Here is a 25,078-nt window from a genome sequence, read left to right on the forward strand (position 1 = left end):
TTAGTCCATAAAAGAAGTTCATTTTTCTTAGAATTATTTCACAAATATTCAAAAATTACAAAACACATTTATACCGAATTTTAAATAATTATACAATTTTTATAAGTTTATTTACAGAAATATAATTTTTTATGTATTTTTACATTTTTTTTTATTAATTTAATGTTAATATTTTTAATAGTTGTATGTTATTTTTTTTATTATTTTTATATATAAAAAAATCTTTAAATATAAAAAAATGTAAATTTTTTAGAAAAAAAATAGTGCTATTATCCTTTTCTTTTTCTGTTTTTTTTTTTTTTTTTTGTTTAAAAGTCAGCCCAAGCCCAATAAGACTTCTTCTAGGGTAAGACGTAGTCTTCTTCTCCACATGACGAGACCGCCGCTGAAACTTGAAGCAACTCAACTCAATCAATTGATTAAATCCCTTCATTGACTCTATTCACCATCTTCTTCAGTCACCAAGTTTCCCTCCGATGTACTTCTGCTATAAGCTCCTCCGATAGTCGTCGTTTGTTTCTCTGACGGACCTCTGCTATTCGGCGCGACCACGCCTCTCTCTGGCCGTCGGTAATCACTCCGTTCACTTTCCTTCGCTCTAATAATCTTCAAATGAGTTCATCATTTTTGCTTGGTAACTCCGAACGATGAACTCTACAATCCATACCAGATCTGATTGGCGTTACGAACGGCGAAGTGTCGACCGCCGCTAGTGTCAGATGTTGGTGTTCTTCGAGCCAAGAATGTCGTCTCCGACTTCAGTGCTGCGCAAGCTGCCATCATTGACGCAGATCGAACCGAAATCATTTGCGATCTATGTGGATCAAACCTAATGGAAACTTCGCTGCTATCCAGAATGTAGCCGAAAAGGATTGTCGACACTGTCCACAGCTCCAATCAGAATCACTAATGGATTCCCCACTCTCTCTGGTTCACTTGCGCCATTGATGATGTGGTTCTAGATCTCCACAGAGAAGTAGTTGACTCTTGAGATTAAGGATCCGACAATGCCTCCGTGGATGTGCAGTAGTTTTCTGAAACGCTAAGATGTGAGGACGCTGGTTCGACAGGATTGTCGATGTGATCGTCGACCTGTGTAGAAGTTGTTTTATTCATGCGGAAGGTACTCTCATTGCACATTCTATTTTCTCATTTAATATTCTAAAATCCTTATTAGTTAGGAAAAAATTTATCAAAATTACCTTTTCACGAATTGAAATTTATAAAATAACATTTTGTTTATTATGTATAGGTGATACTTAATTAAATTAAAAAAATTTCATTAATATTAAACAAGTTTTAAAACCTCATAAGACAAAAACAAAAAAAAATAATAAAATAAAATAGAAATTAAAACCATAGAAGAACGATTCTTTTTCTACCCTTCTTTGTTCTTTTTGCTGGTAAGACAAAAAAGATAAACTATTTTACCATTTTTCATAACGGTTACAAGTGAATAATTCTTTTTTTTCTCTTCTTTATTTTTCTTTAAGATCAATATTCTTCATGAATTGTCGCAAGTGGTGCCGCAAGTGGTGGCACTGTAGATAAATGAATTTGGCAATCATTTCACTAAGGATAAACTTTAAATAATTTCCTCATATTTTCTCATTCTTTCTTTTTTTTTAATCTTTTTCACTTGTAGCTATTAATTTTTTTCTTCTCACAATCTCTTATTTACAACAACTAATCATTTAAAATTATAATGGAATCAACAAGTGATACATCAACTACAATACCACCATTTAATGAACACGAACAAGTAACATATTTATTTAATTACAGTCTTTTACATTATAATTCTAATTTTTTTAATTTTGTAGATAAAAGACCTTGAATTTGTTCTGAATGATAAATGATCTTAAATTTACACTAGGCGATCATCACGATCTTTTATGTTCAACCAATTTTAAAAAACTTGAATTTGCTCTGAACGACCATAAACAACTTTGAATTTATTTTATGCAACTATCACAGGTTTTTATGGACTTTATAACTTGAATGTGCTCTGTTCGATCATAAACGACTTTGAATTTACACTATGCGACTATCGTGATTTTTTATGTTCTCAAACCGATTTTAAAAAACTTTAATTTGCTCTAAACGATCATAAACAATCTTGAATTTACACTATGACTATCATGGTCTTTTATGTTCTTTAATCAATTTTAAAAAATTTGAATTTCCTTTGAACGATCATAAACGACCACTAAGGTCGCACATGGTTGCACAGTCAAATTTTGATTCTTTTTTAAATTATGTGTGACGACCTTAAAGGTCACATATGATTGCATAGTCTATTTTTATTCCATGTGCGACCCTGTTCAATTAGTCAAATTTGTAATTCTTTTAATAATTTTTATATTTATATTCTTATCGTTTATATCTATTTGTCCATTTTATACATTATTATTGTAGATACCCAAAACTATATTAACAATAGAACTTTTAAGTATACCTCGTGCTAATTACTACTAATACAGTTTTAAAATTTAAAGTTACCATCAAATTCCCACTATGTGTAATAGGCTAAATAAAGAATTGTCTTCAGAAAGTTTGATCATACTATTTTTAAATATTACTCCCAATTGAGTTGTCTCTTGGACCTCGACACTAAAGGGCTTTTTTTTTGGCACATTAGTAAGCCAGATAGTTTTGAGGAGGGTAAATTGTCAAAAGAGGTATGAGTTGTGGTTTTTGATTAATGGAAAATCTGTGAAGTTTTCTCTCTAAGAGTTTGCAATAGTATATGGATTGTATACTAATAGAAGCCCAACACTTAAAGAAATGGACTTTGTTTCTTCTATGAACAAGTTAAAGAAAAAATATTTCAAGAACACGATGTCTATTAAAATAAAAGATGTTGTCAGTACTCTAGATAACAAATCTAGAGAAGTAAGGATTAGAGATAGAGTGAAGTTGTGCTTAATCTATTTGCTCAATGTATTTCTAATATTGTCAAGTCCTTCGATAATAGATCTTGAATGGCTATAATTAGTGGACAATCTACCAATATTTGACAATTATTCTGAAGGAAAGTTGACATATGAGAAAGTTATAGAGCATATCACAAAAAAATTATGAAGAGTAATCCTGATATTAAGTGAAACATTTTTAGTTGTCCTTGGATATTTCTGGTAAAAAATTTGATTATGATTATATTTTATTCAGTTTATTTATTTTTAAATATTTTTTTATTATATTTTGAGTTATAATTTTGATATGATTTTTTCTTTTATCGATATGAATTTGTGAAACAATGCTAAAGTTAGTGAAATGGTAGGAGAAATAATTCTAGGAAACCATATTCCTCGATTGTTTGGTTGGAAAAATTAAAAATAAAGATAAAAGTATCGCAATTACAAGATTATCAAAAGTATTAGAAAATAATATTAAAGTATTTATTCACATGAAAAAAAAATTATTGTCTTGTATTATAAAAATATGATTAAGGTAATTTATGTTAGTTTCTTTTATTCGTATATTAATTTTTTTGTGTGACTTACATTAGCTCCAACCTCAAAGGAGAAGACAAAATTGTTTTATGAAAAGTTTGGTGGTTATGAGGATAATGAAAATGACATAATTGATTAAATTTTTTCATTTTTAGTGAGTGATGTGATTTTATGTAATCAACAGTGTGTTGCGACACATGTGGTGCCTCCATCTTCGAATGTAGGGCTATCATTGGATATGAAGCCTCTATCTTCAAGTTTTGAACTTTTAGCTACGAATGTGGAGTTTCCATCTTCAAATTTTGAACTTTTAACTACTGATGTGTATTTTTTCCAATTCACTTCAATTCCTCAATAGCACTTGCATCCCTCTTCACAGCCTCGCTCTTTTTATGATGCTCGAAATGAGTTGTTGGAGTCAGTGAAGAGTTTGATAGCCGATCAAGAAAAGTTGTAGAAATCAAGATACAAGGAGATTGAACGTGTAATTAGAGAAAGGTACGAGATAATATTGACAACCATTTCTGACCATGCTTACTTGGATAGAGTGAGGCATGAGATGCTATTATCAAAATTAGATGATTTGGTTCACATTTTAATAATAGCATCTCATGCCTCACTCTATTCAAGTAAGCATGGTTAAAGATGGCTGTCATTATTGTCTCGTATCTTGACTTGTGCAACTTTTCATGGTCGGTTATTAAATATTTCACTGATCTAACATTCGAGCATCATAAGAAGAGGAATGCAAGTGCGACTATTGAGGAATTGAAGTGAATTGGGGAGAGTCCACATCAGTAGTAAGTTCAAAATTTGAAGATGGAGACTCCACATTCGTAGTTGGAAGTTCAAAATTTGAAGATGGAGGCTTCATATTCAAAGATGTCCCTACAATCGAAGATGGAGCTAATGTAGGTCGCACACTAAAAATGAAGAAATCTGATCAATTACGCCCTTTTCATAGCTACCAAGCCTTTCATTAAACAATTTTGTTTTTTCCTTTGAGGTTGGAGCTAATGTAGGTTGCACAAAAAAATTAGAATAATTAGCTTTTTTAGTCCCTGTACTTATGACACTATACTACTGATGCCCCTTAATTTATAAGTGTAGTTAAAAATACCCCCTAAAATATATCAGTTGGAATAGTATAATCCTTCTATCTAATTCAGTTGAAAAATTATATACCATTAGGAAAATAAATTACAAGTCATAAAAATTACAATCACAGGAAAAAAAAAATGAAAAATAACATCCCAAAAAATAGAATATCATTACCTTAATTTTCCAAAAATCCCATGTTCTTTCTAGTGATATCCATCTCTTCAAATACTGTAGAATCCTAATTTTACGCCTTTTTCTAATTTGAACGGCTAAAAAACGATTGGAATTATATTAATAAAATTACTTTTATTAAATTTTTTTAAAAGGTTATGAAATTATTTTTTAATCATCTTTTATTGTCAGTTATTATGTCACCTCATAGTCAATTTTCCCTCTAAAAAGAGATGAAATTACTACTCTATTCTTTGTTATAATACCACATCATCAATACAAACGGTATTTTTAAACAAAATAAACAGAAGGACTAAATGTATGCATATAAAATTATACAAGGACTATTTGTAACAAGCTGAATAGATTAAGGGGCATAATAGTATAGTGTCATAAGTACAGGGGGTAAAAAAGATAATTATTCAAAAAATTATATACAGAGAAAAGAGACTAACATAAGTCACCAAGATCATATTTTTTTTAATACAAGACAATAAATAATTTTGCATGTGGATAAATACCCCAATATTATTTTCTATTACTTTTGATAAATGTGTAACTATGATATTTTTATGTTTTTCATTAATTTTCCAACTGAGTCATCTAGGAATATTGCTTCTTGGGACATTGTCTTACCATTTCACCAAACTTTTACATTGCTTCACAAATCTATATTTATAAAAGAAAAAATTATATCTCAAAATATAATAAAAATATCCGAAAATAAATAAGCTGAATAAAATATAATCATAATTAAATTTCTTATCAGAAATATCCAAGAACAACTAAAGAGGTTCACTTAATATCCTTCTCATTTGGATTATATTTTATATATTTTTTTTTTGTGATTTGCTCTATTATTTTCTCATATGCCAGCTCTCCCTACCAATAATTGTCAAATATTGGTAGATTGTCCACTAGTTGCAACCATTTAAGTTCATTACTGAAGGACTTAACATTATTATAAATGCACTAAGCAAATAGATAAAACACAACTTCACTCTGTCCCTAGTCTTTGCTTCTCTAAGTATGCTATCTAGAGCACTAGCAACATCCTTTATTTTAATAGACATCATGTTCTTGAAGTACTTTTCTTTTAACTTGTTCTTACAAAAAACAAGCTTCATTTCTTCAGGTGTTAAGCCACCATTAGTGTACAATCCAGATACTATTGCAAACTCTTGGAGATAAAATCTCACAAATTTTTCGTTAATCAAAAATCATTACTCATGTCTCTTTTAATAATGTATCCTCCTCAAAATTATCTAGTTTACTAAGGTGTCAGGAGAAAATCCTTTGGTGTCAAGGTCCAAGAGACGATCCAATTGGGAGTAATATTTAAAAACAGTCTGGTAGACTTTGTGAGCCAATTCTTTATTTGGCCTATTACACTTAGCGGAGATTTCATGGTAACTTTAGATTTTGCAGCTGTATTAGTAGTAATAGCACGAGGTATGCATGGAAGCTCTGCTGTTAATATAGTTTTGGGCATCTACAATAATAATGCGTGAAATGAACAAAAATATATAAACGATAATAATATAGATATAACAACTATAAAAAAAGTTTACAAATTTAACAAAATAAGCAGGGTTGCACATGGTATGAAAATAGACTGTGCAATCCTATGATGGTTGCATAATGTAAATTCAAGGTCGTTTATGGTTGTTTAGAGCAAATTCAAATTCTTTAAACTTGGTTGAAGAACATAAAAGACCATGATGGTCGCATAGTGTAAATTCAAGGTCGTTTATGGTCGTTCAGAGCAAATTTAAATTCTTTAAAATTGGTTGAAGAACATGAAAGATCATGATGGGCACATAATATAAATTCAAGGTCGTTTATGATCATTTAGAGCAAATTCAAGTTCTTTAGAGTTGGTTGAAATACATAAAAGACCACGATAGTCGCATAGTATAAATTAAAGTCGTTTATGATCATTCAAAGAAAATTTAGTCTTTTATCCACAAAATTATAAAAATCAAAATTATGATTGAAAAGATTGTAATAAAATACGTATGTTACTTATTTATATTCATTGGGTTGTGTGGCTATTGTAGTTTATTTATCACTTGTTGATTTCATTATAATTTTGAATGATTAGTTGTTATAAATAAGAGATTGAGAAAAAAAAAATATTAATGGCTTCAATTGAAAAAGATTAAAGAAGAGAAGAAGAATGAGAAGATACAATAAAAATAGTTGGAGTTTACCTCTATTGGAATGATTTTCAAATTTTTTTATCTATGACTGCCACCACTTGCGATCATTCATGAAGAATGGTTGGTCTTTTGGTCTAACCAGCAAAAAGAAAAATAGAGGAGGAAAAGAAGAATTGTTCACTTGCGACCATTTATGAAGAATGGGTAAAATGGTATTTTTGGTCTTACCAGCAAGAAGAAAAAAGAGGATGAAAAGAAGGATTGTTATTCTCTATAGTTTGGATTTTTATTTTGTTTTTTTTTATGAGGTTTTAAACCTCACCTGTTTAATACTAATCTAATTTTTTAAATTAATTGGGTGCTACTTGTACAAAATAAAATAAAAAAAAATGTATTTTGCAAATTTTAATTCGTCAAAAAGTTATTTTGACAAATTTTTCCTTTATATTGCTACATAACTGTAAAATAATAAATACGTAATCATTGAACTTGAGATTAAAGTCAGTTATTGACTTTTATAATTCTTGGATGTAATTTCACTTCTCTTTAAAGTTTTTTGATTTTCTTAAGTCAAATGAGAATGAATAACATTGAAGATGAAATACTCGATTATTGTTATTAAGATGAAGATAATAACTCAGATAGTAATGAAAAACTAAGTTGAAGATGAAAATGAAGAGAAGTCAGGTGAGTTTCTTACTTACCAGTTGTGTTTAGGTGATTTAATTTTAGATTTGATTTTTTTTAAATGATAAAGAAAAGTTAATGTTAATTGTATTTATTATATTAATTATTAAGTCAGATACAAAAGAAAGGTCATTTTGCTAATTAAAATTTTTGAAAAGTCATTTTACTATTAAAATTTTTTATAAAGGCTATTCTGCTAACCCACACAATATACAATTAGATATTTATAGGCTTTTGCAAATTAATTTTCATAGTCTAACACTTACTCGTCAGTTACTAGCACAGATGCTCGTCACCACAATCGTTTCCCAACTTATTTACTTTTGGCCTAATGTTTGGTGGATGAAGCAAAATTCAATTTATTTTTGGTGAAACAAATAAACTATAAATTATCAGGTTGATTGAAACTTCAATGGCTACATTGCTTATTTTTTCTCCATCTTTTTTAAGTTGAACTGAGGGGATCAATATCTGCTTAATTTGCAAGGGATTTCCATCTAATTTTGGTTTAAATTATATAGAAGAATTATTGTTTATGTTAACTTTTGAAGAGTATAGGTCATGCAATCTAAGTGTTTTATTAGAGAACATTATTTCACATAGATTAAAATATTGAGTCATATATAAGAACATGAGCTACTCCACTTATCACCAATTAGTTTTGAGATGAAACTCCATATTTCTTGACATGGTATTAGAGCCTTATCTATAGCGAGCTTTTGATCCACACTTATCCAGATGGTTAGTTAGCCGCATGAGATCCAGATGGTGCAAAGACGCTTGAGATCCAAACAAAAATAAAGCGAGTAAAATGGCACAACTTGTGATAAGGTGATTCAAGATTGGTGAGCAAAAATAGCTACCATCTTGAAGGGAATATTGGATAACATTGTCCCACATGGATTAAATATAAAAATATTGAGTTATATATAAGAACATGGACTACTCTACTCATCACCAATTTCTTTTGAGATGGAACCCTATATTTCTTGATATGCTTGGATCAATGTCTCAATGGAAAAATACTCAACATAATAGACTTTGATACGATTCATTAGTTAAGTGAAATATTGTTTGATTTTTACATATACTCTACATGAATACTTATTATTGACTATTAGGTATAAATTCATTATGTTTTAATATGTTTTATATAGGCTATGTAGTTAATGTTAATGTTAGGACATACAAGGTAGGTAAAAAAGTAAAAAAGTATATTCTCTAGTGTACAAACTTAATCTCATTCTTTTTTGTAAGTAAAAAAGTATTCATGATAGTATTGTTGAAATTCTATAAATGCTACATACTTCAACTAATACTACTTTTATGAGACAGAATGTGTCAAGGTGACTCTAGCTACAAATGTACTCTACTGACTTTTCTTATAACTAGTTTGAGGTTCATATCTTTTCATATTGCTCTAGGACTAAGGTGGCGTTTGGTTGGAGGTAATGAAATGGAATGGAATGGAAAGGAAACAATTTTCATTTCATTTCTTTGTTTGGTTGCATTTTAAAGTATTGGAATGGCATTCCAATGGAATGCTCTTTCCACCATTTTGGTGGAATGACTATTCTATTTTAAAAAGGAAGAAATGACCATTCCAATGTAACAAGAAAAAAAAAATTTAATTATTTTTTTATTAATTTTTTTTATGCATTTTAAATTTTATTCCATTCCTATTTTTATTCCTATTTCCATTCCTATTCCTATATTTTCATTCCTTCCAACCAAACGCCTCCTAAGTGCATATTAAACATAGTCTACCACTTTGCCCAAAAATAGCACAAGCACCCTTGTATTTTTGACTTGGTGATTTTGATTTCGTGATGTATAACCATGTTTGCAGTTTAATTCTCATAATCCATTTGTCCCCTCTCAAGATGGTCTGGACTTTGAGTCCAGACTTCCAAGTATTGGATCCATCAACCATATAATCCATCTGTGTTGGTTTCTAGTGGCACAAAAGAATCTGGTACCTTAACTTTTTTATTCACTTATATGCTATATGTTATTAACCAGGCAATTTGATTTACAGTATAGTCACATACTGATAAGATTAGTGATTCAGTATGATTATTTGTTATTGTTTACTATTTTCTTGGGGAAACAATATTGTAATTGTTAATTTATGTAATGTGCTCGTGTGTTTTATTGAGTTGCAATGCCATAGCAGCTTCTGAACCCCTAGTTGTGCTGGTCAATCTTAATAATATTTGCTTGTTGTGTTTTGATTCATATTAAATTGTAAGTGTGGGAAAGATTATGATTCTGGTACAATAGCACATATCTACAGAATCTAATGTACTTGAGTTGAGTTGTATACATTAACACAGATCAAAATAATATCGATCCCATGTTATTTGTATGTGTATGTGTGAGAATGTTTAGTAAAAGTTTCTATATATTGATCACTTGAGTGAAATTAATTGATAAAAGATGGTTAGTATGTGTTTATTTTTGTACAGAATTTTTAGTGTAACTCATGTTTAATATGATAGAAAAATTAGAGTGTTTAACAACCTTATTATGTATCTAATGTTTGATGATTATTGATTCCAGCTTTTAAAAATTTGGTTTTATGTTTTGGGCAGTGTGAATTATTTAAAAAAACTTTAAAAAAATTGCAAATGTTCTAATTACTGACTCTATATAGTATCAAATAATATTTTAAATCCTAAAAAAACATTTATTTTAAAAATTATTGAAAAATCTAAAAAAACAATCATAAAATACAATGAAAATGTAACAAAAACCTAAACCAACCCAATACCAAAGACTAAACAGTACGCCTTTGCTTTTTGGAGTTGTGGCATTTGATCAATCCGTACTTAATGACACACCAAATTTTGAGTCAAGCTAAGATGAATAAAAGGCCTATCTCCTTAAATGTGGGTGCTAAACCTTCTTGCCATTGATGAACATAAAAACAGAACGAATAAAACGAAAAGGAAGAAGAAGAAAGAGAGAGAAAGATTGAAGATAGTATAGATTATCTTGATTCATTCAATGAATAGTTGAGTTTATATACAGTGGACACTAATCATAGCAGAATCCAACTAACTCTACTAACATACTAGCTGAGTAGGACTAACCAACAACAATTAGAGCTAACAATTTTAACTAACTCTCAGCTCTTACAATGGGTACTAAAACTAGAGTGTTAGATTACTGAAGAGTATTCTTTTCATGATGCATGATCATGTCATACAACTAATTAAACTCCCCACTCAAAATTTCTTATTCTTCAATCAAAATTTTGAGTGGGAAGTTTAATTAGTTAAATTAGGAGTGTTTATTGGCTCACATTCAATAATTTTCGGTCTATCTAGATCGGATCTAAGTGTACATTAGATATTGGATTTTACTAATTGATTCAATCTTATTAATTTCAATCATTCGAACAGATCCAAACTAATATTAGATTAGATTAGTTCTATCTATTAATATATTTCATATATGTATAAATTAATTAGATTGGTTCAGATTTATCTCATGTTTTAGATTTAATATTAATTGGATTGTTCATCCAATCTAAAAAATATATATTAAAATTCTAATTTTAATTTTTACATACATATATATTTTAATAATTACGACATAAAATCTAATTATTCATCTAAACAAAATAAAAATACTCATTAATTGAACTTAATTTGGATTGTATTGGATTTTTGGACACTCATTTAACAACTAATTCGATCTAATTAAATACTAAAATAAACATTCAGTCAGATCCAATCATAACTAGGTATTCAATATTCGACGATCATTTATAATTTAATTGAATCTATTTATATACACACCCCTAAATCTAAATAACTATTTTACTTCCAATCAAACTCACAATTTCTAACTCCGAATCACCTAGCACATTCGACAACAAAGTTACCATTCACGCCCATCATCATTAGTTTTTAAACTTAAAACCAAAAAAAGAAAAAGGACTTTAAGACTAATTAATTTATAAATTTCCAACAAATAATTAATAAGATTTTTTTTTGGGGATTTCATTGCATTATTTTATTTTATTTTCAGTTCTTAAATTTTAAAAATGTTAAAATTTGGATACATGCTTTAATTCGATGTTTTAACTATACATAATTTAAAAATAAGAGATTGGAATTAATTTGAAGGTCTCGATGAATTAATAAAGAGGATCAGTCACCTCATAAATTGATGGTCACCCAATTAACAAACATGAGTCTCTTGTTGTCTTGTTGTCTCGTAATAGAAAAGAAAATTCTAAGTCAGCAGTCCATCTAGCTTGTGGAAAATAGGGAATGAAACGAAAATAAATATTATTTTAGACATTGTATTTTGTAAAAATTATTAATTAGACTATCTGTTTTGTTAAATTATAAAATATATCTTGTATTTTCTAAAATAGTAAAAATAGGACCCTGAACTTAATTTTTGACAACTTTTTTTTAATATGACCAACTTGAAAATAATTCTTAACTCAAACAGATACAGAAAATATAAACAGTTTTGTCATAATACTTTTTTATCAGATTATTATTAAATTTTATTTTAATAAAAAATCAGTTTAGAGTTTTTTTTGTACCATTTTGGAAAATACATAGTTTATTTTGTCATTTAACAAAATAGATAGTCCAATTAATAACTTTGCAAAACACAAAATATAAAATGGTATTTACCCATAAAACAAAGGGTTAATGGCGGCAAAACCCCTAATACTTTGGTTTTAGTTTCATTAAACCCCCACAACCCAAATTTCTGCGGGTAAACCCCCAAAACCACTATTCTGTTAGCAAAAACACACTTCCGTCGAAATTTAGCTGTTAACTGCCAGGTTGGACTGGACCGAGGACACGTGGCACAATTTTATTGGTCCACGTATAAAATTATTTAAAAAAATTAAAAAATTAAAATAAAATTAATTTGAAATTAAAAAATATATATTATAAATAAAAAAAAAAAATTCTTTTTTTCCTTTCTTTCTTTTTCTTTGTCCACAGTAACCTTCCTAGCCACCACCCACCACATCTTCCTTCCTTCCCAGCCATCCCCATCACCACCATCTTCCTTCCTTCCACCACCCACCACCATTCACTTTCTTCCCAGCCATCACCACCATTCTCTTCTTCTTCTACCTGAAATAATAAGCCCAAAAAAAATCAAGTTCTTCCCAAAACTAAAACCAGAAAAATCACATTCAAAACTAAACCCAAAAAAATCATCTTCTTCCTCATCTTCTTCCTCAATCACACTGTTACCACCACCACCATTCAAATCACAGAAAAAAAAAAACAACAACAAAACAAGGCTCAAACCAATTCAAACAAATCTAAATCCAACAAATACACACATATATACATATACGTATATACGAAATCAACCCCAAAATTATTATTTGAAAACCCTAAATGTATTTTCCCACAATTATTTAAAAACCCTAAATATATAGAGAAAGAGAGGAAGAGAGAGAGAGAGAGAGAGGAGATCGACCGTGGCTGAGATCGATCGGCGCTGAGATCGATTGGGGCTGAGATCGATCGTGCTGTACGCGGCGGTTCTCGGTGGCTGCACCTGGGTCGGTCTGCAACGGCGACGACGACATTGTTGGCTTGGTGGTCCTCGGCAACTGCGGCGGCCCTGTACCTGCAACTATTCGAGAGAGAGAGAGAGAGAGAGAGAGAGAGAGAGAGAGAGAGAGAGAGAGAGAGAGAGAGAGAGAGAGAGAGAGAGAGAGAGAGAAGAAGTGTGATGGAGCTGAAAAAGAAAAACAAACGAAAAGAAAGAAAAAGAAAAAAAGAAGAAGAAAAAGAAAGAGGAAAAAAGAAAGAAAGGAACAAAGAAAAAAGAAAAAAAAATAAGAAAAAGAATTTTTTTTATTTTTAAAATAATTAATTTTTTTAATTTTTTTTAAATAATTTTTTACGTGGACTAATAAAATTGTGCCACGTGTCCTCGGTCCAGTCCAACCTGGCAGTTAACAACTTAATTTTAGATTGTGGGGGTTTAGTGAAACCAAAACCAAAGTATTAGGGGTTTTGCCGTCATTTACCATAAAACAAAATATTGACTTTGAAAAGTCTAAGTCGTTATGCAAGGAAAACTTAATAACATGAGTACATTAATGCACCAAATTTCTTTAAAAGTAATATATATTATAGAAAAATTTATGTAATAAATCTCATTAAAGGATCATTTTACTAGATTTTTTTATTTACGATTTTTTTGAAATATTTTTAATATAAAGTAGTATATATTTAATTTTTTTAATGATGTTTTTAACTATATATACTTTAAAAATAAGGCTATATAATAAAACTCAAATTGGAATTTGAAGGAGTCGATGAATTAATAATGAAGTGTCACTTTAATTATAAATTGATGGTCACGCAAGTTGCTCAATAAAACAAACATGAGTGTCTTGTCTTGTAATAGAAAACAAAAGTCTCTTTAAGTATTGACTTTGAAAAGTCTAAGTCGATATGCAAGGAAAACTTAATAAGATGAGTTAACACTAAGAGCACCTCCAACTATAAAAAATATTAAAAAATATAATATATATTTATTAGATTTTATTAGATTTTTTTTTTATATTGAATTTGTAACACTTGATTGTTTTGTGTATTTATTTTTATGATGTTTTGATCTATTTTATTGCTTAAAAATGTTGTTGTTTTAATTATTTAAAACTTTTTGCTACATTACACTTGCAAAAATAGTATATTTATGAAGTATTAAACTTAAATAAAATGTAATACTTAGTTTTTATGTATTTTTCTTCATAATTTTAAGTTAACATTGAACTTTAGCTGTGTGATTGGATATCCAATTAAAAAACCGATCCAATCCAATTAGTAATTGGATTGGATTGGATTGGATTTTGAGGTCTAATTGGATTGGATCGGATGATGATTTTCCAAATCCAATTACTAATTGGATTGGATCGGATGAGGAAAAAAAGGTTGAATTGGATCGGATGCCCACCCCTACCTCCAACGACCCGACATAAATGTATAGAGCATTGTTATTAGGTATCAATGGTGCCCAGCACATGTCACGTTGTGATTGGTTACCGATACTTCCTCAAAAATATTATATTAAATTATGTGGGACCTGATACGTAGTTGAACCAATAGCAATATTAACACATAGGAAGGTGCTAGAGACCACTAGTGCCTTTTAGCATTTCTCAAATGTATATATGTCGTGGTTAATGTTCTAAGGAGACTGCAATCAACACACCATTTTGAGGTTTTTTCTATGCTGTGCACTGTAGTCACGATATTTTTTTTATATATTTTTTATATATTTAATTTATATTTATATTATTGTATTAATGAAATTAAGAATTTATTTTTGGTGAATTTTATAATGCACATTTTTAAGAGTGATATACGAATGTACTCTTATTTGTTTCGACATTAGACAAACTTTTTTAGTCTATTTTTTATATAATGTGTATATTATAGTTATTTAGCACATTTTACAAAATTTTAAAAAATACAGAAAAATTTAAACACTGAAAAACAATGCATATTTTTAAAAGTGGCGCACTAATATAATCATCACTAATGATGATTTCAAAAATTCTTTTAGTAATTATGTACAATAAACAACTTAATTAATAGCAACATGATAATCAATAATTTATTTGTACACGTATAGTTTTATTTAATATAATACTATGTTTAGTATTGACTTGTATTAATAAGTTGTATAATAATATACTATTTTACCATAAACCGCAATCCCGACTGTGATCCTAGCTCTAGATGCGGACTCTAGTTCCAAACCTTGACACTGGCCCCAGAACTCAGACCCAAGCCTCAACCCTAGACCTTGGCCCAGCCCCAAATCCCGACCAGGCTCCGAACTCAGACCCGACCCTTATTGTGTCATGTGTGTGTCAATCTACGACATTGCGTTGAGCTTGGTCCAAACTCATATATTTTTGTGTGTCGTGCTTGTCTCTTCTGCGCTCGCACTGGTTTTGTGTCTTACTGAAAAACCCAACCCACATCTATAGTACCAGGGTCGGTCCAAGCATATGGCAGTTCATTGACAAGACCCCTTATATCAAAAGGCTCTTTTTTTATTATCCGACCCTTTATATATATAATATAAATATTTTTTTTTATAATGTATAGTATACATAATAAATATTCATAAGAGTAAATATGCATTTATAAAAGAAATTATAAAAATTTTGTAGTCTCAATATACATGATTTTAAAATTCTTACATATTTTAAATTTATGAAGTATTTTTCTTAAAAAAAATCAAATTTACAAAGTATTAATTGATATATTTTATTTTAATAAAACATTAAATTTTAATTTTTCGCCAAACACCCAAATTACTTCGCCGACAGCCGAGTACTCTATATAGTACTAGAGGAGCTCATAATAATTGAGTACAAGACGGGAAGAAAAATATATGAACTTGGACCTGGCCATAAATCTTAAGGGTTATTTGCGGCAAAACTTCCTTAAGTGGTCAGGTTTTTGCAACTAACCCCCAATTCTAAAATTTTTGCGGTAAAACTCCCTAAACTCAAGTTCTGTTAGCACATAGCCCTTTCCGTCTATTTTTAGCTGTTAAATGCCATGGTGGAATGTCCACGTGTACACAGTGTACACGTGGCACAATTTTATTGGTCCACGTACATAAATATTTAAAAAAAATAAAAAATTTTAAAATTAAAAAAAAATAAAAAAAACCATAATTTATAAATATATAAAAAAATTAAAATCAGAAAAAATTAATTTTTTTTTTTTTTTCCTTTTTCTTCTTTCTTCTTTCTTTTTCGTTGTTCACTCACCTCAAGCCTCAGGCCACATCTACCATCATCGTTCTCCCTTGCCCAAACCACCACCAGCTCTCTATATCAGTTTTCCTCGCCCAATTCACGCTGATTCCCCCTTGCCCAGATCTCTTCGCACGACACCACCACCACCTCTTTCCCAAACCTCCGTCGAACATACCACCACCACCACCTTCCCAGATCTCTTCCCCCCTGTCAAGAACATCTCTTCCCACAGTTCACTATCCATTTCATCACTGTCAAACCTGGGCAGCACCGCACATGGTGGTTCGACAGTGGTTCTCCGACGATGGCTCGAAAAATCCCTTCCATCGTAATCTCCGTCAACTACCGTCTCTCGCCAGAGAAGGAATCCTCCCGGAGGAGGCCGACGTGTCCAAGTGCTTTTTAGGGGGAGACAGCGCCGGGGCCAACGTATGCCGCAAACCTGGCGTGCGTGTTTCGGAGGAGAGTGCGAGCTTGAAGGTGGTTATGGTGTTGGGGTTGGGGACTATACAACCGTTTTTCGGTGGTGAGGAGAGGACGGAGGCGCAGCTGCGGCTGAGATCGGTGTTGGCTGTGCGTGGAGCTGGGAATGGGGAGTCGGCTAGGGTTTTTGAGGATGGGATTTTGGGGGAGTCAGCTAGGGTTAGAAGAGGCGTGATAGAAGAAGAAGAAGAGAGAAAAGAAAAAGAAAAAAAAATATAAAAATAAAATTTTTAATTTTTAAAGAAAAATTAATTTTTTTTATTTTTGTATTTTTAAAATAATTAATTTTTTTATTTTTTTAAATATTTATTTACATGGACCAATAAAATTGTGCCACGTGTACACTGTGTACACGTGGACATTCTACCGTGGCATTTAACTGCTAAAAATGGACAGAAAGGGCTAATTGCTACCGGAACTTGAGTTTAGGGAGTTTTACCGCAAAAATTTTAGAATTGAGGGTTAGTTGCAAAAACCTAACCACTTAAGGAGGTTTTGCCGCAAATAACCCAAATCTTAATGGCTAACAATATGTGAATAAGGTGGCCATAAAAAAAAAAAAAAGGTGGCCATAAAAAGCACAATAAATAAAGGGAAGAGGGGTCTTTCAAAAAAAAAAAATAAAGGGAAGAGGGGACCCAATAGGTAGGTAGACTTTAAAAGTGCAAACAATAAAATATAATAAAATAAATAACCAAGGCAGAACTGCTCAATACTATCATTCTCATTTATATTTAGAAGGATTTCCCTTTCTATAAGCTAATATTCTACATGTCCATCGACAAATTCTGTTATATGATCAATTGTATAAGAAACTAGATGTGAAATTATTATTATTATTATTATAGATCATGTCATCATTTCTATCAATCTATACTACTATTTTCAGTATCTATGTTGTTCAGTTCGCTGTAATTAGTGCCACTACAGCTCCCTCAGAAGGTCTTCTTCTCTCTTAATTTATTGCTATATATTGTTTTAACTACCAAAAAAAAGTTGTTTTTCCCCATTAATGCTTTCTACTGTATGATTACAACATTATTCTTTTGTGAAATAATGATTTTGGTAATTAATTTGGTTGAGATGCATGCATGCAGTAATTCTATCTTTGAGCAATGGAAGATCAAGGCTGACACTCAAAATTGGAACATAAGTGGAGAACCATGCAGTGGTACCGCCATAGATGACTCCAACATCGATGACTTGGATTATCCCTCCATAAGTTTTTATATCTCTATGTCTACAAAATTACATGAACAAATTTGCTTTTATAGTACTCATCCTTTTAACAAAACCCACATTGCCACTACCCTTCTCTTTTTCTTTTTTCTTTTTATCCTTATTCCATCTTTTCAAGGTCATTTCATAATTTTGCAAAGATCCTATTAACTCATTACTAGGGCTGTCTTAAACATTATGGAGGCCTGTTCTAATTTTAAAAATTAGCCCCTTGTAATAAAATTATAATTTGCAAATAATATTTTTAAATATTATTATGGTAAGATAATGTATTTTACAAAATTAATATATTACTCTCTCAAAAAAATTTTTTTTTTTTTTGTGTAATATATTAATTTTTGTTGCATGCCTAATAAATAATAATTACATAATTACCAAAATATCATAAATTTATGTGCAAGCTATTCATTTAATTTAAAATATAAGAAAATTAATAATAATAAAAATTGCACGTACGCGTAGGATGCAGTGAACATCCTTTAAAGTGATATATGATCCAACTTTGATTTGTGATTCAGTTTTGGTTATAATCACAATGCAGGAAGGTTTATAAAATGGATGTTATTGGTGAGATTCCTGAAGAGCTATGGACTCTGACCTTTCTCTCCTATCTGTATGTGCTTATTCTTCTGACCTTTCAATGCTTATCATCACCTTCACCTCTTTACAACTTTAATTCATTTACACTTTGTGTTGTAGGAGTTTGGGCTACAATTTCTTGACTGGTTCTCTTTCTCCATCAATTGGAAACCTCACTAACTTGCAATACTTGTAAGCCTACAAACTTAAAATTTGAGCTTGGAACAAATTAACAAGACTTAGTATGATATTTGTTCAAAATATTTCTCTTAAGTTGTTCATTTCTTTATATATATTCTCTTTGGGATTACTACTAGGGACTTGAGTATGAATGCATTGTCAGGAGAGGTCCCAAAGGAATTGGGACTACTTTCTCAGCTATCATCATTGTAAGTTATTCTTGATGAAATAATTTTGTATATAGGTACATTATTATTGACATTAAATATTGGAATAATTTTGTATATAGGTACATTCTATCAAACAAATTCTCTGGTCCGCTGCCCCCAGAACTAGGGAATTTGACCAAATTAGAATTGTTGTAAGTTGGTGGTAACAATTGATTCATTGAGATTTCCTATTCAACTCAATTGGTCCCAATATCCATCTTGATTCACTTGCTAATTTTCCTATTCAACTCAATTGGTCCCAATATCCATCTTGATTCACTTGCTAATTTTCCTTGTTCATTTGATAGTAGTTTTTCCAGTTGTGGAGTTAGTGGCGAGATTCCTTCAACATTTGAGAATCTACAAAGCATAAAAAAATTGTAAGCTGTTTCTTCTATGTAACCTCATCATGATATGATATGATTTAAAAAAAAAGTTAAGAAGTTTGTTGTGATCTAATTATGACATGATGATCTCTTATTTACCAGTTATGCATATGATAATGAACTCACAGGCAAGATACCCGACTTCATAGGAACTTGGTCAAATCTTACTAACTTGTAAGAAAAGTTGAACTGAATAAATGTGTATTAATTTGTTGTAATAGTATTGCAATGTTTATATTTGTACATTAACAATGGTTAGTTACTTGTTTATACCCGACTTAGTATGATGTAATGTTCAAAATACTTCTCTCTACTTATCCTTTTCTTTTTGGGATTACTACAAGGAATTTAGATACGAATGCATTGTCAGGAGAGGTCCCGAAGGAATTGGGACTACTTACTCAGCTATCAACTTTGTAAGTTATTAAATTTCCATTGACCAATTCAATCACATTATTATTGACATTAAATCTTGAAAATAATTTTGTATATAGGTACCTTCTATCGAACAATTTCTCTGGTCCGCTGCCGCCAGAACTAGGGAATTTGACCAAATTAGAAATATTGTAAGTTGGTGGTAACAATTTATCCTTTGGGATTTCCTATTCAACTTAGTGAGTAATGGAGTTGTAAATTGGTGCCAATATCCACCCTGATTCCTTTGCTTGTCCTTGTATATTTTATAGTAGTTTTCCCAGTTGTGGAGTTAGTGGCGAGATTCCTTCAACATTTGAAAATCTCCGAAGCATAAAAAAATTGTAAACTGTTTCTTGCCCTCTCATGATGATATGATATGATATGATTTAAAATAAGTTTAAAAAGTTTATTGTCTAATTATGACATGATGATCTTTTATTTACCAGATTTGCATCAGATAATGAACTCACAGGCAAGATTCCTCACTTCATAGGAAGTTGGTCAAATCTTACTGCCTTGTAAGAAAAGTTGAACTGTATACTTAGTTTGCAACGTCTATATCTGTTTATTCACAATAGTTAGCTATTTGTTTGTGCTGATACAGGGTTTTGCAAGGGAACTCTTTTCAAGGGCCTATACCATCAACCTTAGCAAATCTAACTTCTTTAGTACAATTGTGAGTAACAGGGCTCAATAAAATTTTCATCTTCAAATTTTTAAAGCTAATAATCTTAAGTATAACTGTGAATTATGTATATGTAGGCGGTTGAGTGATATTTCTAATACAAGTTCCTCTCTTGCATTTATCACCAATATAAAGTCTCTTGTAAATTTGTAAGTAACACTCTTTCTCAACACAAAATCAATCTCTTGGATTATTGTCAAATTAACAACTCACAATGTATATAACCTGCAGAGAACTGAGAAACAATGATATCACTGGCACAATTCCATCGAGTATTGGCCAACTCACACAATTGGAACGTCTGTAAGTCATTAAGGGACTCAAAACTACCCAACATACACTATTTTCTAACTATGAAATCGTGCTTTTATCTTTACAGGGATTTGAGCTTTAACAAGTTAAATGGACCGATTCCAGACTCTCTTTTCAACATTGATTCACTTATTTATTTGTAATTAATATATATCCTTGTCTCTCTTTAATTGCATTATATCATAGTAGCTAGCTACTATTATGGAATATATCAAACCAAGTAATTTTGTTTCCTTTAATCAGGTTTCTTGGAAACAATAGTCTAAATGGTACCTTGCCTTGGAAAAACAGTTCATCTCCTCTCAACATGTGAGTTAATATATATAATATTTTAGTATGTTTAGTAGGATTCATGGTAATCAATCTAAATTAACACTGATGTACTATATCTTATGCTTGCAGAGATCTATCATACAATAATTTTGCCGGAAGCATTCCTTCTTGGGTTAATGATCAACAAAATTTACAGATGTATGCCTTTCAAGAAATGTTAATTTTTTTCTTTTTTCACTTTAATTTTTGGTTCATTTTCATCCATAAAATGACACCCATATGATTTAGTACTTTTGTGTTATGTTGATGCTTGTTTTACTGCATAGCAAAGACTTAGATGACAAAAAACGACTTACATGAAGATAGACTAGTATTTATACTTCACCTTTTTGATGCAGTAACTTGGTTGGCAACAATTTTACTATAGATAATTCAAACAACAGGTATTTTTTTTTCTTGTGAAGCTATCTATAACATCTTCCCACCCACATTATTGCTCTTGGTGATAGCTAAGCAAATAAAGTTTCAAGATTATGTTGTTGTATAATCAACTTCAATGATTGGTCTAATTTATGCTTAGTTTGTTTTTAGTAATTTTCTTTTAGGTTTGGACTGCCTTCAGAGAAATTTTCCATGTAATCGAGATCAATCCCTCTGTAAGTAATTTTTTTTCTACTTATATTAATCAATATTACTTACTTAGCACTTTCTTAACTAAATTTTTTATGTGTTTCTTGATTCTGTAGATTCTAACTTTCGGATCAACTGTGGTGGTGAACAAATTACATCTTCTGATGGTGTTGTGTATGAGAAAGATGATGAGACTCTTGGTCCAGCTACTCATTTTGTTACCCGCTCTAAAAGATGGGCAGTAAGCAATGTTGGACATTTCCTTTGGAATGACAGTGATACCTTTATAAGTACTTCATCATCTCAATTCATAAATACTTTAGACTCGGAATTATTCGAGACTGCAAGGCTTTCTCCTTCATCATTAAGATACTATGGTCTGGGGCTTCAAAATGGCAACTACACTGTCAAACTCCACTTTGCAGAAACTGCTTTTGAAAATTATCGCACCTGGAAAAGTCTTGGCAAACGTATATTTGATATTTATATCCAAGTAATGAGTGCTTAGTTTTCCTAGGATGTCTCTCTTAATTTTCTTTTGAACTTAAATTAATGTTTTATCAACTTGGTTCATGACTATTTGTAGTGCAAATTTATGACAGGGAAACCGTGTAATGCAAAATTTTGATATTAGAAAAGAGGCAGGTGGAATCTCTTTCAAGGCGGTCCAGAAGGAATTTAAGGCTGTGGTCTCACAGAACTACCTTGAAATCCATCTGTTTTGGGCTGGAAAAGGAACTTGTTGCATACCAGCAAATGGTAATTATGGACCTTCCATTTCAGCAATCAGTGCTACTCAAGGTAATAACATAGTCGAACTAGTTTGACTGCTGGAATCATTTCAACAATATCAATTAGGATAATGTAGTTGAATATATCTTTTTGATACAGATTTCACACCTACTGTCAGTAACATTTCTCCAAGTTTAAGCAATAAGAAGAGCAGAACTAGTTTGATTGCAGGGATCACTGTTGGGGTCGTCATTTTGAGCTTTATGTCAATTTTAGTGGCCTTCTATCTTATTCAGAGAAGAAAAAAGTCACAAATGAAAGATGGCGACGACGGTACACACTTTTCTATACGTTTGTTGCAAATTACTAGTTGTTGGTTGAAAGAGAATTGTAATTTTGAAAGCTTAATGATTGTTAGCTGATCATTTGCAGAGTTTTGGGGGATTGATGTTAAACCATTGACTTTCCGTTATGCTGAACTTAAGACCGCGACAAATGATTTTGATTCTTCAAATAAGTTGGGAGAAGGAGGATTTGGACCTGTTTACAAGGTGTGCAGTTGCATTAATCAATTTCATAACATAAAAATCTCTTTTAGTATTGATATGAAATGTAGTCAAATTCCATTGTGACTACATTTTTACATTTGATACAACTTATAATAGGGAACACTTGAAGATGGAAGAATTATTGCAGTGAAGCAATTGTCTTTGACTTCTAAGCAAGGAAAGAGCCAATTTGTGGCTGAAATCGCCACAATATCTGCTGTGCAACATCGTAACCTCGTCAAATTATATGGCTGTTGTATTGAGGGAGACAAAAGGCTTCTTGTTTATGAGTATTTGGAAAATAAGAGCCTTGATCAAGCACTGTATGGTATGAGAATAATGCATTTGTTGCTTATACAAATAACAGTGACTGTATTTTAAGAACCAAAAGTTACACTAAACATAACAAATCATGTAACTGTCATGATCAGGTAACCAGAGCTTGAATTTGAATTGGTCAACGCGGTTTGACATTTGCTTAGGCATAGCAAGAGGTCTAGCTTACCTACATGAGGAATCAAGAGTTCGAATTGTGCACAGGGATGTCAAATCCAGTAACATTCTTCTTGACTCTAATTTCACTCCCAAAATATCAGACTTTGGTTTGGCCAAATTGTATGAAGATCAAAAGACTCATATAAGTACAGCAGGAGTTGCAGGAACTATGTAAGATTTTCTATGATTGATCATACTTAATTTTTTATTTTACACTATCATTATGATTATTAGTAACAATTACAAACTATTCACTAATCTTTCATTGATATTGTAGTGGTTATCTTGCACCTGAATATGCCATGCTTGGTCACCTTACTGAGAAAACAGATGTCTTTGCTTTTGGAGTTGTGGCATTAGAAATTCTTACTGGCAGACCAAATTCTGACCCGGACTTAGGTCAAGAGAATGCATATCTTCTTGAATGGGTACTAAAACGATTACAATCATAGCTTTCAATAGTTGAATAGCATAATTTTTTGTATCCACCTAACAAACACAATTTCATTCTTGTTTATGCTCACTAGGCTTGGAATCTACATGAAGAAGGCCGTGAAATCGAACTGGTGGATTCAAAACTGTCAGAATTCATTGAGCAAGAAGTGAGAAAAATCATACGTGTAGCTTTTTTATGCACTCGAACATCACCTGCAACTCGTCCATCAATGTCGAAAGTGGTAGCAATGCTTTCAGTAGATACTGATGTGGATACTGAATTTTTAAGGCCTAGTTACTTAGTTGACTGGAAATACAACGATGTCAGCAGCCTAATGAGTCGAATTGCACAAGGGACTGATCCTTGTACAAGCATGAAGGCAGATGGTTAGTGCATGATGAAGTTGATAAAACATGGCTAGTGTTTGTTTCGCTATGAATTTGGTATTGCAAGTCATGTGTGATATGATAGAAAAATCAGGGCATGTCAACATATGCACCTTGTTATGTATCCATGTTTAGAATCTAGATTATGGCTTTTATGAATCGTTTTCAAGTACAAACCAACATATTGTGGTAGATGAGTCCATTGTTTGCAACACTATACTACAGGTGTTGAGTAAAAGTTTAATTTTGTTATGTGAGATATTCTATAAATATATGTATGTTTACATATTAAGGACTATAATACATACATATATTTATACCATGGATTGAGATTGGTGTTAAGAGACTTTGTATGTTTTCTGTTTCATATTGCTTGTGTAAGTGATTTGTGGGGTTTATTTTGCACTTACTAACTACCAAACCTTAATGTTTTAGTATTGAGGTAAATGTTGTGAGATTAAATTTATCGGTACAAACTCTGTTTTGAATTTGTTAAAAAAATATTTAGAAGTGACTGATAATACATGTTTCTGTTTAGACCCAATGATTCAAAATTTAGACCTTATATGTGGCTTGTTTAAGAAAATAACAAAATTTGTACTCATGAAATTAGAGAAAAATTACATTTTTACAAATATTGGGTATTTATGCCACTAAAAATTTACATTGAGTTTATGTCACTTATAAACTTAAAACTTTAAGTACTTATGCCACTATTTACTCT

The 25,078-nt window shown here is 30.9% G+C and overlaps 1 protein-coding gene and 1 long non-coding RNA gene across 2 annotated transcripts; both read left to right on the forward strand.

Annotated features, from left to right (window-relative positions):
* The first annotated feature begins 210 nt into the window (after nt 1–210).
* Nucleotides 211–10,137, forward strand: LOC133035349 (uncharacterized). The gene is made up of 2 exons (XR_009686607.1): nt 211–1,123; nt 9,426–10,137. It is a non-coding gene; the product is annotated as an uncharacterized LOC133035349 (long non-coding RNA).
* An 8,287-nt stretch (nt 10,138–18,424) lies between these two features.
* LOC115709175 (probable LRR receptor-like serine/threonine-protein kinase At1g56140) lies at nt 18,425–24,759 on the forward strand. Its single transcript, XM_061111141.1, has 22 exons — nt 18,425–18,699; nt 18,786–18,857; nt 19,785–19,856; nt 19,935–20,006; nt 20,127–20,198; nt 20,304–20,375; nt 20,462–20,533; nt 20,620–20,691; nt 20,774–20,845; nt 20,922–20,993; nt 21,098–21,163; nt 21,257–21,325; nt 21,526–21,570; nt 21,719–21,783; nt 21,874–22,250; nt 22,360–22,558; nt 22,649–22,822; nt 22,922–23,040; nt 23,155–23,365; nt 23,469–23,703; nt 23,810–23,960; nt 24,060–24,759. Exons 1-22 carry the CDS (start codon nt 18,641–18,643, stop codon nt 24,357–24,359), a joined length of 2,718 nt encoding a protein of 905 aa, XP_060967124.1. The 5' UTR covers nt 18,425–18,640; the 3' UTR covers nt 24,360–24,759.
* Nucleotides 24,760–25,078: the final 319 nt, after the last annotated feature.

The sequence above is a fragment of the Cannabis sativa genome, chromosome 3 (genome assembly GCF_029168945.1).
Source record: "Cannabis sativa cultivar Pink pepper isolate KNU-18-1 chromosome 3, ASM2916894v1, whole genome shotgun sequence".
Classification (NCBI taxonomy): Eukaryota; Viridiplantae; Streptophyta; class Magnoliopsida; order Rosales; family Cannabaceae; genus Cannabis; species Cannabis sativa.